This window comes from Strigops habroptila, chromosome 1 (genome assembly GCF_004027225.2).
Source record: "Strigops habroptila isolate Jane chromosome 1, bStrHab1.2.pri, whole genome shotgun sequence".
Classification (NCBI taxonomy): domain Eukaryota; kingdom Metazoa; phylum Chordata; class Aves; order Psittaciformes; family Psittacidae; genus Strigops; species Strigops habroptila.
This window is the reverse complement of record NC_044277.2, coordinates 61381977-61396428: the sequence shown is the minus strand read 5'-3', so window position 1 is coordinate 61396428 and position 14452 is coordinate 61381977. Positions and strand designations below refer to the sequence as shown.

The following is a 14452-nucleotide window of genomic DNA, read 5'->3' as shown; positions in this document are numbered from 1 at the left end:
AATCTTTCCTTCCTTCCTTGTAATTTTGCCTTCCTACTTCAGGTAAGTTCCCATGCAATCACTTTGTGCAGTGTATCTGCTATGTGCAGTGTATCTGCTATATGCAGATGGTGTCCATGTGGATACTTTGCCGTGATGCGCAGAATTCATATCCTCTCTTTTACTACAGGATATCACAGGGTAAGATTGTGCGTGTTGTAATGTCATACCCTGCCTTAGCTCTTGGGGTCAGGTGTGTTGGTAAATATCCTTGATCTTCAGTTTGTAGCAAAGTATGGCAAGGGAAAAAAAATCATCTGCCATATCCTCATTTTCTAATAACCATTAACATCCTTGATTCTTTTGGTGTTGCAGCTTTGCAAAGTTTTGTCCTCATGAGCCAGATTTGCATTTTGGATCACAGATTTCCCCAGATATACAAAGCATCCCTTTTCCCAGATCAAAACTTATCCTGTAACACAGGGGTTAAACTGCCTCTACAAAGATGCAAAGCCAATGTATAAAAAACTATGTGAGTAGAAAGCAGGCCTCCTGACTGTCAGCCCCGGGCTGCACTGATATCTAGCTGCACTAGGGCAGTGGAAATAGCAGATCTTTCTTGGGTAATTATGGAAAAGGGAAAGGAGTTGGAGGAAATGAACCTCCCAATGTCTAGAGGCTTGAGATTGCCTATTCCCCAGTACCCGATCACAAGTAAGCCATCTGGGAATGGAAACCTGAATGGAGCAGCATAAAAACTATTCGCTACCTGCAAACAGTACCAGAAAGATTTTTGCTTTAGCTGTAGTTTCTGGCATGCTATTGGTTTCAAGCTCTGCTAGTTGGGAAGGAATTTCTGTAGCTTGCATTACTCTCCCTTCGTTACACTATAAATATGAAAAAAATCCACACTCTTCAGTAACGCTCCAGACCCTTTGCTCTAAAGGGTCACATTTCAGGCACAGATGCATCATGCACACATAACTTGGTATTGCAAAATATGCAGGCAGCTCCTTTTTCGCTTGCATACCAAGCTGGTTTTCAGGCACAAGCACAGATTTTGTGCCAAGAATCATGACAGTTCCATCTGAAACTCATTTAGAAAATTGCAATGGTAGATGTCTGCTGGTGGAACTCAAATGATACCCTTGTGAATGACATAAGAAATGAGCTTTTTGCTTTCCTTTCCTTTTCCTGTTTTTAGATGGTTGGATGTGATAAGTTTCTCTGAAATCTAGGTGATTGATGCTAAACTTACACCAAATATTATGTTGCTGATTGCAGTATAGAAGCTATATTATGATAAGGCAGGGGAAGAGTTGAAGCTTTCAATGTCCCAGTCTTTCAGGGAAGCAGCAGGGAGCCAGCAAGGCTTGCTGGGCTTCGCAGAGCAGAAGAGACAGATACCTGCGTGTCTTGGGAGCAAAATGATTTGCTAGGAGGAAGGGAGGGAGGGAAGGAGTTGCAGATCTGGTTGAAGCTGAACACACCACGAAGAAGGATGCGCCTCACCTCTTTTTTGAAGGGGCATAGAGCTCGGTTTGCTTTGGCATAAAGTCAAGCTCTTTTCTCATAGAAAACAGTTCACCTCACAGCAAAAATACTTGAAATGCTGTCCACAGCTAATGTCTGGTGTAGTGCAAAGAAACAGCAGCAGCATGTGCTAACTTTCCAGAGGGATCTCTTGGAGAAGATACACCTTTTAAGAGGGCATTTATGGTCCTATAGATATTGACCCTGAAGGAGATTTTTAGGCAGTACTATAATCTAAGCAATATTAACACTATCTTCTCTTACCATGGTATCAGTATATTCTTCCAGCTTCACTTCAGTTACCATCTTGTCGTGCTGCAAAAAGAGATCTCGCAGGAAATCCTGTAGGAAGGAAAGAGACAAATTTGGAGTGAATTTAAGAAATAACAGTAAGAAATGAAATCCAAATTCAGCAGGATTACATGAATCTATTTTCACATTCCTGGTTAGTTCTAGTGTCTTCAGTTTCACATAGAGTTCACATTTTCTTAGTTGAAACCTAAATAAATAAATTAGAAAATAACCAGATTCCCCCAGAACAGGAATACTGGAATGAGCCATAATTAACTCTCAAAATAAGGAAAAGATAACATAAGTCCTGCAATGTTTGCTAACTGATCTCAAATCAAAATATCTGTCATTCAGCAAAAACCTAAGCATCCTTTTATGTCCTTGTTAGGGCACAGGCTGGAGCCGCACTCTGAGATGTCAGCACAGGGTCTGCAGCCCAGGGATGGACCTCTGTGCCCAGCTGGCTCAAAGCGTTTGAGTTCAACAGGCTTCTGCCTTGACAGTATGAGCCTTACAAAGAAATCAGTGCTCAGGAAATCTGCAGGCTCAGGAAGAGATTGAAGAAATCCCATTAATAAAACACAACAGCTTTGGCTTTGTTTAGCTGGGAGAGGCACATGTGCAAAGCCATGGTGAGGCAGCACTCAGGAGGGCCCTTGGGTGCTTGGGGGTCTCCGAGACAAATGGGGTCATGGGACGAGGCAAGGGGGAAGCAGGACAGCAAGGGAAACAGAGCATCCTCCCTCCCAGCAGGGTCCCTGCAGCCACACCAAAAAGCTGGAGAATCCTCAGTCCTTAAACTTGCCATGGGCAAACTAGAAAAGCATTTGTCAACCACACAAAAAGGCAGCAAATTGGCAAAGCCAGTGAAAAGGCTCCCATTGACATCAGTGAGCTGTAGATCAATTCCAAAGAGACTTATTAGAATAACTTACTTTGAGCTCGCCAGCTGAAATAAATCCACTGCTATCAGCATCATAACTGCGCCAGATCTGAATGGGGATAGATTGATATGACCACATAAATATTGCAGTTAATCATCTGCTTGGGTGATAGATTGTAAAGATTCAGATCAGGGCTTCCCTAATGAGCAAGCTGTTGCATTATCCAATACTTAATTAATTGTAGATGACATAAAATAAACTTTCCACACAATAGCTTTTATTCTCACTTGGATGCTGCACATGTGACATGCTGCTATCACATATTTAATGCAGACACACTGTCTATAAAAGGAAGAAAAGACTAAGAAACTGCTCTGCATTTCTTACCTAATTTGTACATGCAGCTTCTTTTATTGCCCTGAGTAAAAGTCAAGGCCACGCAGAACAGGCCATTGATCTGCGGAAGCCCCAGTTTTGGTGTGAAATAAAAGTAACTGCAAGTAGTCTTGGAAAAAAATTTGGTGCTGGGATACTTAGGGGCAGAGACAATGGGCAAGGTTAAGGAAAACTTATGGGATTTTGCTCCTCAGTTGACCCATCTTACAGAGATTTCCACTCTACACCCTGCCAGGCTAATGCTTCAGGATAAAATGGCACTTAAAACATGCCTGGTCTACCCTCTTGGTTTATGCTGTGCTGCAGGAGAGGAGCTGCAGCTTTGGCTGTAGCTCCCCACAGGGCTGAATTCATCAGTGGGTAGGTACCACTATAAAGTTTTGTCTCTGGTGACGATTGATAGGTGGCTGAGAGTGTTTGTAAAGCTACCCCATCTATACTTTACTGGTATAAATAATTTACAACCTCTACATGAACAGGTCAGAACACATCTTGCTTCTACAATACTCATGTATTTCCCATGTTATGTACTACAGAGATTGAAAGTATACACATTGAAGAAGCTGTTGGTGTTGCAAGGGGAAGAGGCAATGTGGAGATACAGACCCTCATGAATTCCACACTGTTTTCCAAGGGAGTTTCCCGTCGGAAAAGCAACAGAAAGTTCTCATCGTCTGGCAAGATCATATTTGCAAGCTGGGGGAAAAAAAAAACCGAAACCAAAACCAAAAAGTAACCAACAACAAAACATACAAACCCCCTCGAGCAAACCCAAACCGTGAAGGTAAAGAACGGAGGAAAACTTGGGTTGCTGCTGACCCAGTATGAGAAATATAAGCTGGGCATGTTGTTGCCTTGGAAATAAAACCCCAGACCAACACATCTGGCTAATGCAGACAACTCAGCTCCTCCCCACCCAGGCTCTGTATCTTCCACATCTCCCAGGTCTGCTACAGGCCCATTTCATAGAGTCAAAGAATTGTTTGGGCTGAAAGGGACCTTTAAAGTTCATCTATTCCAACCCCCCTGCAATGAACAGGGACATCTTCAACTAGATCAGGTTGCTCGAAGCCCCATCCAACCCAACCTTAAACACATCTACTACCTCTCCAGGCAACCTGTTCCAGTGTTTCACCACCCTCCTCGTAAAAAATTTCCTTCTTTTATCTAGTCTGAATTTACCCTCCTTTAATTTAAAATCATTGCTCTCTGTCCTATCCCTACAGGCCCCATCTATCCTAATTCTCCAACCTTCTATAAAAGAAATCCTGGGCTGGGGTTGGGGAGAGATACCTCTTGGATTTGCAAGCGTCCATCTGCGGTGACATCGTAGGCAGACATAAATTGCTCTTTCATCCTTTGAACTTTTTCTTCTGTGATGGTATTCTGCCATGGGGAAACAACGTGCACATGAAAATTGCTGAGGCACTGAGTCTCCTGGAGGAAATCTCCTCTCACAGGTAACCATCAGGATCATTGCATCCTTACATCCTTCTAAAAGCCCACAAACACACCACCACAGATGAATTTTTGGCAATAAGTCTTATGCATATCTTTGTAGCAACCAAACTTTCAGTTGGAAGACCAGTGTTTGGAGACCCCAAAATATTTCAGTGAAACCTGCTTCTTTAGGCAACTGTTCCCACTATATCTCTGGGGTTTGGTTTTGCTGGAGTGTGTGTTACTGTGGTTTCCATGCAACTAATTTTCAACTTGTGCTTTTTAGGACGGTGCCCTTATCCTTGAAATACATCCCTGTAGTTCATTAGATCATCAGCCCTGAGAGGTGTCAGTGGAGCTAGATTGTTGCTTATTATTGCCTGTCAGCTGGTTCAAGACCTGGCGCCAAGCCCTGTCAGTGTTTCTGGGTTAATAGCATGAAATTTCAAGCAATTCACATTGCCTTTGCATCAACCTCATAATCAATTTATACATACTGAGGAGTTTTCAGGACTTGTCAGGCTGTACGATTTGACAGGCATCACTGTGACAGGTGAAATACAATGCTTCAGTTTATCAGGCATGATTTCTTTTTCTTAGCAGTAACCATTAGGGTTACGTGGTCTAACTGGGCTACACATAGCACAATTTCCCTACCCTGGGGAAAGGCTTCTGGTCAGATGAGCTTTGTGGCTCGGCTGGGAAACTCACCTACTCAGTCTTGTCCAAGCAGTTAATGAAGTCCAGCGTTACCCTCTGCACCTGCATTGAGCAGGTCCTGGGCTCCTCTCCCAGTCCTGTGGGAGATGGCCCTTTCCAGGACAGGAGGGAGGGAGGACGATAACCCAGACTGGCTCTTGGCATGCCTTTGTCGCATTTTTTACAAGGTAATAAATTAAAAGTTCTTCCCAATCCCTAAAGAAAATCCCTTCAAAGGTTTTATAACCTCTATATTCAGGTGGACTTAAGACCACAGCTGTGCCTTCCTGGGCCTTCTAACCCAGTTTCTCATCCTTTCAGCTACTATTTCAAGCTCATCAGGTTGTACAGTCCCTTTCTTAATATGTGACACAAGACTACGAGTGACTTTCTTAAATTCGCTCAGTGCATAGCTCAGTGCAGCCTGCCTGGCAGTTCAGAGGCTAAGCAAATATGAACCCCACTCTTAGGAAAGGATACTGTTGCCCTGACCAGGCAGAGTGATCAGCAGGCATGCACACTCTGCATGGTGCCCTGGATGTAGCATGTCCAGGCATCAGATAATTCAATTCATGTTTCCACTTTGGATGGGTGTTTGAAATCACCACACTGGAAAATGAACATGCCTCACACCCCAAAACTTCCTTGGCCATAGCCACATTCAGTGGTACACAGGTGACAATGGCAATGTCCAGCTGCTCTCAGCAGCAGCCACCACAGTCAGTGACAGAGGTGTAGAGATACACTAGGATGTCACAGGTGGGGTAAGCAAAAAGAAAATGAGACATCTTAGGCTTAGGCTCATTAAGCTAAGGTCTACATTTGCACCCACTTTGTCATCATCTTTCCCCATGTGTTTAGATGTGACTGGTATTTCCCAAAAGCCTTAATTTACAGCTAATAATAACAGAAAAAAAGATATCTATAAGTAGATGGATAGGCAGATAGAATGAGTGATCATCTATGATATGATTTAATTTGCCTTCACCTCATTTCAGAGCAGACTCAGAGCTCATGAGCACTCTCCTGCACAAAGTCATTATGGATTTATAGAGAAACCTTTACTGTCAGTGCAGAGGATAGTGCACTGAAATCAGGGGAGAAAGAGTTAAGTGGCTTTGATTTGTCAAGGTCAAGTCAAAACAACCAGAGGGAGCTCTGCTTAGAACAAGTGAAGCTCTTTCATCTTTCCACTATCTAGGGTACCACAGGACTAGGATGTGCCAGATGATGGAAAGTTTGGGAATCTGGGAGTGAGATTAGGAGGATAGCGGCACCCACGTGGTGCAGAGGGCTGGCAGCTCCCAGTTAGGGGGTGAAACACCCAGCAGTGATCCCACAGGGCTGTGTCCAAGGTGGCAATCCCCCTTCTGGAGCCTGCCATTGGTCATAAGCAGCTCCCAGGGCATGGCTGCGGGATACTCCATCCCCATGGTGGTGTCCAGCAAGCCCTGCGGGACACGCGGCTGATAGTCTGCACCACTGTCCTGAGTGGTGCTCACTGTTGGACCCCAGGTGTGGGCACTGGGGGCACAGCACACCACTGAACATGCACATACAGTTTTCTTTCCCCTTGGCATTATAAATGGCCCTCAGGCTATTTAAATTGCCTTCTAATGGCACCTTGATGCTTTGAGACAGCTCCCAGGAGGTAGGCAAGCCTATCAGTTGCCGACTTCAATAGGTTTTCAAAGTACTCTGAAATTATCCTCCTCCGTGCCCAGTAGGATAAGTTATTTCTGAAGCCATAATCATAGTTGGTATTTGAAAAGTGTGCTGTGGAATTCAGACTAGTCACTTGTTAAGAAAGCTTATTGCTCAGCTTCGTGTCAGCTATTAACCACCACCTCATTGAGCATTCTGTGACAGGAACATTGTTATCTACATAAAAATAGGACTGCCTCCTTTTTTATTACTTATTTTTAACTGGTTTAAACTATAGGATACATCAATTAAATACCTGAAATACTTACAATGTTTACATAGCTCCAGCAGCTTTTAGTCCAAGGAGTTACACTACAGTGGATTTTTCAAGTTGGACAATCTGTCTTTGTCCATAAATATAAATACTTATGAAACACAAGTAGTAATGAATCTACTAAAACCCACCCTTTACTCCCAATGAATAAAAGATATTGCTCAAACTGGCTTTCCCAAGATGCTTCCTCAAGGCAGAAATATTTGTACAGTATGAAGTTTTACACTGAGAATGATACACTTTGGTTTATGACCATTAGGTTTCAAAGATGACCTTTATGTTTACCAAAAAACCCCAATCTCAGAGGATTAAATAAATAAATAAATAAATAAATAAATACATACATAAATAAATAAAGTCATGCCACTTCCACTGGGGGATTTAAGGGTGCCCTCGCTGCCTCGGCCACCTTGGGTTGAGGTAGCTGAGGGAAGGCCAAGGTAGTAGCTTGGCAGCTTACTGGTCAAGAGGCCTGATTTTTTATTCTGTGTCTTTGGGCACCTACAAGTATTTCCTTGCCTCCCAGATCAGGGCAAGTCCTGTGGTAGAGGGAGAAAGATCAGGATGAGGAGAGCAAGAAGGGAAGACCTCCAGGCAGGCACACACAGGGACATAATGGTATTTACATGGTCACACAGGTGCTGCACTGAGTGCTGTGGCCACCGGCTTCCCCAGGAAGTTTGTTTTTCCTTCCTTCCCTTTAATTATTAACTCACTGTTCAACTACAGATTGCAACAAGCAGGAAAGCCTAGAAACCAAACACGTTCTGCTTTCAAATGTCTCATTTAATTCCTGCTGATCAAGGTTTGCCATAAATTGATTTTTTTTTTTCCTCCTTGACATGATTTTTGGACACAAGCCACTATATTGATACGGGTATAAAAATCAAGAAGAAACTAAATGTAAGTGACTATTACAGCCTGTTTCTTGAAAAAATAAAAGTAAAAATAAAAGAGGCTTATCTGAAAATGCTGGCTTGAGTACATGTTTCTCCTAATGTTTCAGCCAAATTTGACAGGAGAGCAAAGGGTCCCAGAGATATCAAGTTCCTACAAGATCTATGAAAATAAATTACATCTGCCAAGAAACCTAGTTGGAAAACAAACTCAACAACTATTACCATGCCAAAAGCCACACAGTACAGAGAGGAGGCCAGAAAATACCAGATGAGACATCAGTAACGTACACTTTGACGTTAGGAGAACCACTTTTTTTTTGGCCAAAGATTTCTTCTCTAAAGACTGTAGCTTAAAATAAATGAATCACATGAATGACTTCACTTCATCCATGCAGTTGTACGTTGGATTGCCTGCATTAGTGTGGGATTTCACCATGCAGCTCCTGAAACAACTTCTCATTTGGGCCAATCTTGCTTACTTAACTGCAGTGCTATCTCTTGAGAATTTGGGCCTGTATTTTAGTTAGGATTTACTGTAATCCTGCATGCTACAATAGATGAGCGCTTATCCTGTCATCCCACATCGTGTTTTTAGCTCTCATCAGCACATATGTGGGAAATATTTTTTCACATAGAAGACACCACCATACAACAAAGGCTACTACAGTCTTCCCTGTGCCAGCATGGTTTTGTGGTTAGGCTTTGGACAGGTTCTTTGTTCTGTCCTTTCCACTAGGCTGAAAGTTTTTTGACATGCCTTTGGGCACTGAAAACATATCATGTCTGTTTTTTCCCATGGGCATGTTGAGTTTGCATTTAGAGATACTTCCAGGCACTTGCAGTGCCCTACCTTAATGTGCAGGGACAGGAATAGTAAGGCTATGGTAAGGCTAATCAACACTGGCAAAAGCCACACCTAAAGAAATAACTACTGTAACAGAATCAAGGAATGGTTTGGGTTGGGAGGGACCTTAAAGATCATCCAGTTATATGGCCAGGGACACCTTTCACCAAACCAAGTTGCTCAAAGCCTCATCCATCCTGGCCTTGGACAGTTCCAGGGATGGGGCAGCCACAGCTGCTCTGGGTAACCTGTGCCAGTGGCTCACCACCCTCACAGCAAAGAACTTCTTCCTTATGTCTAAATAATCCGGATTGTTTCAGGGTTTAGATTCTGAATTAGTCTGGAGGAGGATGCAAGACGAACGTTTCCTGCTAGAAGTCTTCTTGCTGTTTCTTGCTGTTGATCAGATGGTCACCAGAGACCTGGTCTGTCATCCTGGGTCTCTTGGAGCAGTAAAACATAGGGGAAATCTGCTTCAGATGGCTTTGAGGCTGACTGATATTTTCACCATTGAACTTCGAATGACTAGCTGCTGCATTCCTGACCATACTAAGTTAAACACATAAATTAGATAGACAATACACTGTGCAAGGCAAGGATGAAGTACAAGAGCAGCTGGAGGCTGTTTATCTTCTTCGGAAGTAAAAAGCAAAGACAAATCCTTTATGGTTGTTCAGGGTGAACTCCTGAAGACTAACGTCAGTTCCTTCCAGTCCTAACTATCCACATGGTTTGGGCAGGGGGATTGGAACCTATCTTGCCTGATCAAATTTACACATCAAAGATATTTACACGTGGTCTCTTACACACTTACAGTTGGGTAAGGGCAACCAACTTTTATCTGAGAGTCTTCTCTCTAACTGTAGTATAATTGAAGCAAATTGAAATACCTTTTTTGTGAAAGCCCCGAGAGCATGATGGCAATGTGCCCTCTACACCTGCCCAGACATCACTGGTTTTATGGAAACTTTCAGTAATCCAAGCCCCAAACTTATAGCCATTCATCTATAAAACTCTTCTTGTCTAACTATTATGAGAATATACATAAAGCTTCATTGAAGCTATAGTAAAGAGCAAGCAAGGAAGATCCTAAATGATCTCTATACAGAAGATGTACAGCAATGTAAGAGAGAAAGGTAGGGGCTGCAGTTTCTGTTCCAACAAAATTACTCCTTCAGTGCTGAAAGAAACTCTCTTTTTTCACGACATTTTCTCCTCAGTATAAAAACTTCTAGAAAATACATGGTAGTCAAAATGTACAAGGGTTTTATGAGTGAGCAGACATGAGCACAGGCAGCTCACAGCAGCCATGAAGCAGCAGGTTGGAAGCTGGAGGCTCAAATGCTTAGAGAGAAGTCATAGGATTAATAACAACAGCAGATGGATAATGCCAGCAGTTCACAAAACTCCACTGGTGTGTGGCTGAATTATTCTCTATTCTGCCTCGTATCCCCCAGACAAACCAAACCACAGAAGCCCCTCCAGCTGATGGAGAATTTATATAAACTTCAGTGTGGTAAATCACTGAAGTCCTACGGATATGTAACACACACCTGGAAATCGAAGGCATTTTCTTAGGAACAAACCAGAACCAAATAGAACAATAGAACCAAACAGACTATTTCAGTTGGAAGGGACCTACAGTGATGATCTAGTCCAACTGCCTGACCACTTCAGGGCTGACCAGAAGTTAAAGCATGTTGTGAAGGGCATTTTCCAAATGCTAGAGGAAGAGAAACAGAAAGCAGCATCTGTGGTTTGGGTCAGTTTACTGTAGGCTTACCTTTGTTACAAAATTTTCCCTTCCCCCCACAAAAAAAATCCTGGTAGTTCAACAAAAGATGATGAATTAGCCTCCCTTGCTGGATGATATTTCAAGTTTCCTTCCTTGCTCAGAGCCGTCAGAAAGAGCTGTGCCTCTCAGCTTCCCAACAGGCTCCCCTTTTGCATTGTTTTCCCAGCTGCTCCCATCCCCCCGGCATTTAGTGTCAGCTGGGGATGCTGCAGGGAAGAAAAACAGAGCTGAAGGACTACAGTGGTCATTAAGAAAAATAACAGCTTAGAGAGTGCAGGCTGAAAAAATATAATTATGAAGCCATTCGCTATTCAAGCAGAGACAACTTCAAGTGCTGATAACATTATTTATCGCTTGTATGGCACTTCAGGCACGGTCACTAATTAATCCTTGTGACACATCTGGAAGTTATGCCAGTGTATTACTGTCTCCTCCTTTTACTGTGTGAGGAAACAGAGACATTAAGAGTCAAAGGAAGAAGTAAAGGTCAAAATGAGCACTAAAGCAGAGTGATGTTCAGTACCACCTCACTGCTTGCATCAAGGACGCTTCCTTTCTGTAGGATGGTGAACACCAATGTGAAGGGGATCCTTTACCCCTCCCACTATAACCACAAGCCCATACAACATGAATCATATGAAAAAGACAAAAATGGATCAATGTCATTAGACAACATTGTACAAAGGTAGCAGAGACCTTCGTTTCATGCAGCCCTACAGGCAACCTGCACACCTAGGGGAGCAGGGCAGGGCTGCTCTCAGCCTCCTGGGACAAAGCTCCTCTTGGGCTTTCTGCCACCGAGGCAGACTGCTCTGCCTATTGCTGACCATTTTGTCCCTACATAACCATAAGAACCAGAGCCAGGCTGCTGGCAAAGGAGAAGAAAGTAACACCTTGTCTTATCTTGAGTGGAAATGCTGCCAAAAAGTAGGCAAGAAAACCAGGGGAGAAAACCAAAACCACTTGTGAGCATGTTTGAGCACCCTGGCAGTTAGTGAGCACTGTTGCCCAGAATTAGCCTATTCGTTCCCTTTAACAGGCAGAGAGGGAGATGGATCTTCCATCATCCAATTAATGTTAAGCTTTTTCTTTTAATGGCAAAACCTAGGTAGTAGAAGAGAAGGACATGCAAGTGAGATGAGGGTGCTGGTTTAAGCTGGAGTCGTCTGAGAAGTGACTTTTGGCAATTGGTGAAACTGCTCCTGATTTCTTGAAGCAGACTAGTTCATCGTGAGAACACTCTCACTTTGTGCTGAGTATAAGAGAGTTCACACTGATATCAGCAAGACCACTAAAAAACTGCTGTGGCGCAGCAGGGTTGCAAACCACCTGGTGTGATGCTGTCTCCAAAAGCTCACGAGGGATGAGCAAGGGCAGTGATGGGCTAGAGTGGGGCTGGAAGTTTCCTCTTGACCTCTCATCATTAGCAACCTGCCTGCAGTGTGAGATCCCTGGCTAAACCTCAGTTTTATTGCCAGCTATAGCTCACTCTGGAGAACCCTGCTCAGAGGTATTTCTTCAGTGACCTGCTACAGTGTTGAGCTCTATGGCCTCTCCTTCGACATCTCACATTTGCTGTCACTAGGTTCATTTGAACATGCTCTTTGCTGGTGTTTCAATACCCTAAGACCGGCAGCTCCCAATTTTATCTTTTGTTCCTGGGTAAACCATCATGAGCTTTTCAATTTCTCTTCAAATCAGTTTTTCTGCTTTTCAATTTCTCTTCAAATCAGTTTTTCTGCTTTTCAATTTCTCTTCAAATCAGTTTTTCTGTGTCCTTGATGATTCTTATTACTTATCGGTGAATCTTTTTTGATTTACTTTAAAGTCTTTTTATGTGCCTATCTGTTCATCTAATCTTCCATTCTCTACAAAAACATTTCTACAGAAACTGCCAGTATTTCAATCCAAATTTACTTGCAAATTAAACAAAAATACGCTTGAAAACTATTCACGGCTGCTATCTTTTTATTATAGCCCCAAAGATCCAAGAATCCTAATTGGCTTGTAAGTATAATTCTGATTTTACACTTGATACTCACGAATTTATGCCTTTTATCAGCTACCTTTTCCCTTCTCGTTAATTACTTTTTGCTTAAAGGAATTGTTTCATCTCTGTTTTTTGGCACACCCTCCCCTTCCATTTGGAAGTTTCTTATTCCTTATTCCTTCTTGTTCACTTCCTAGTTGGGCACATGCTGTGTAGTGAGAATATTAAGCCTGTTACCAGAATATATTCTTTACATACTTCTGAGAAGCTGGCCTGAGTGCCAGGATTTCTCCTTCACTATCAAAGGCAACATATGACTTAGAGCTGGGGAAACCAGCCCCTGTAAATTGTTGTGCAACTTCTGATAGAACTGCAATGTTAAGAGGGAAAGAGGGAGGAAAAAAAAGGAAAGCAAAGCAGGGGAGAAACCCCAAAACACTTGAGAGCCGGATCTTGACTCTATGAGCAACAGAATTGACTCCTGCCTGGCTTCTAGCCATTTGCAGCACTACAGATGTACATCTTCTTCCTAAGCACCATTTAAAATTAATGACAGTGTAGTTGTTTGTTAAAGATTGACCTTGTAAAGAAACATATCATATTAATAAAACTAACCAGCACCTGCTTGGGTAAATCACTGCTGTTGTCCTCCCATCACCCTGCCAGAACTGCCTGCCAGTGCTTTTTCACTTGCTCCTATTCCAGTGCAATAAATTACTTTCTCTCCATGCTTCCAAACAGCCCCTTCAGCTAGTGCTGATGGCAGGCTCACCCTGGCAGCAGCCCTTGCACTGAGACAACTGATCACCTTCTCAGGTGATTGCACTCATGGTCACACCTTGTTGCCAAGAGAAAAGCTCTTTACCTTGGGGGTTGCTGTAGAAACTAGCAACCAGGGAACAAGTACAAATCATCTCTCAGCCTAACGACCTTTTTGCTTGGACTTGACACACAATTACCACGGCGCAGTACTTACTTCTGGTCCCAGTTTCTCCAGGAGATGGTGGAAAAAGTTGTCAAGCTCCTTCCCTTCTATGTAACCATTGTCTAAATAAAAGCCAAATATATTAGTGGTCTGGTGGCACTGCCTGAGGTCTGGAACCATGTTGTGGGCTGCCTTTAGAGAGGCCAGGGCTACATGGCAGGGATCTAAGCCTCCTGCTACTCAGGGCAATCCTGCTCCATTTGATCAGTTCCCATCTGCGTGGGTACTGGGCACAGTGCTGCCAAAGCTTCCTGAGGAGTTTCCTTACAGAAAACTTCTCAGGAAAAGATAAAAATCACAAGCTGGGGACAGAAGCGGGACCCGCTAGAGGAACAGGGAGGTGATGAAAAGGCAAAAACTTGGGAGTGGAAAGCGGCATTTTCAGCCCTGATATCCGGGCATGAGGAGGAGGAAGAGGGGGACAGGGTTCACTCATCCCACCCCAGCACCCACCCACCACAGCGCCCACCCGCGTGGCCACCCTCTAAGCGGCACCCAGCCACGCACCCACCCCGGCGTGGGGACCCCACGGGTGCCTCTCCCCCCTTCCTCCCTCCCTCCCTTCCCTCCTCTCCCCCTTCCCCTCCCGCCGGCCCCACTTGCCGTCGGCGTCGAAGCGCCGCCAGGCTCCGAGGAAGGCGGCGGCGTCGAGGCGTCCCGCCTCGCCGCTCTCCATGGTGCTGCCGCCGGCGCCCGGCCCGCGCAGACCCCGCGCAGCCCCGCAGGCTCTGCCCGCCGC

The 14452-nt window shown here is 43.9% G+C and overlaps 1 protein-coding gene across 1 annotated transcript in view; it reads right to left on the bottom strand.

Annotated features, from left to right (window-relative positions):
- Positions 1-14452, bottom strand: part of SCGN (secretagogin, EF-hand calcium binding protein) — a 26466-nt gene extending 12014 nt beyond the window's left edge. The window contains exons 1-6 of the mRNA XM_030487759.1: positions 14317-14452; positions 13705-13775; positions 4377-4469; positions 3690-3779; positions 2739-2795; positions 1777-1854 (exon numbers count right to left, since the gene is read on the bottom strand). Coding sequence (XP_030343619.1) covers positions 1777-1854; positions 2739-2795; positions 3690-3779; positions 4377-4469; positions 13705-13775; positions 14317-14389 — 462 coding nt within the window. The 5' untranslated portion in view covers positions 14390-14452. The remainder of the gene's footprint in view (positions 1-1776; positions 1855-2738; positions 2796-3689; positions 3780-4376; positions 4470-13704; positions 13776-14316) is intronic.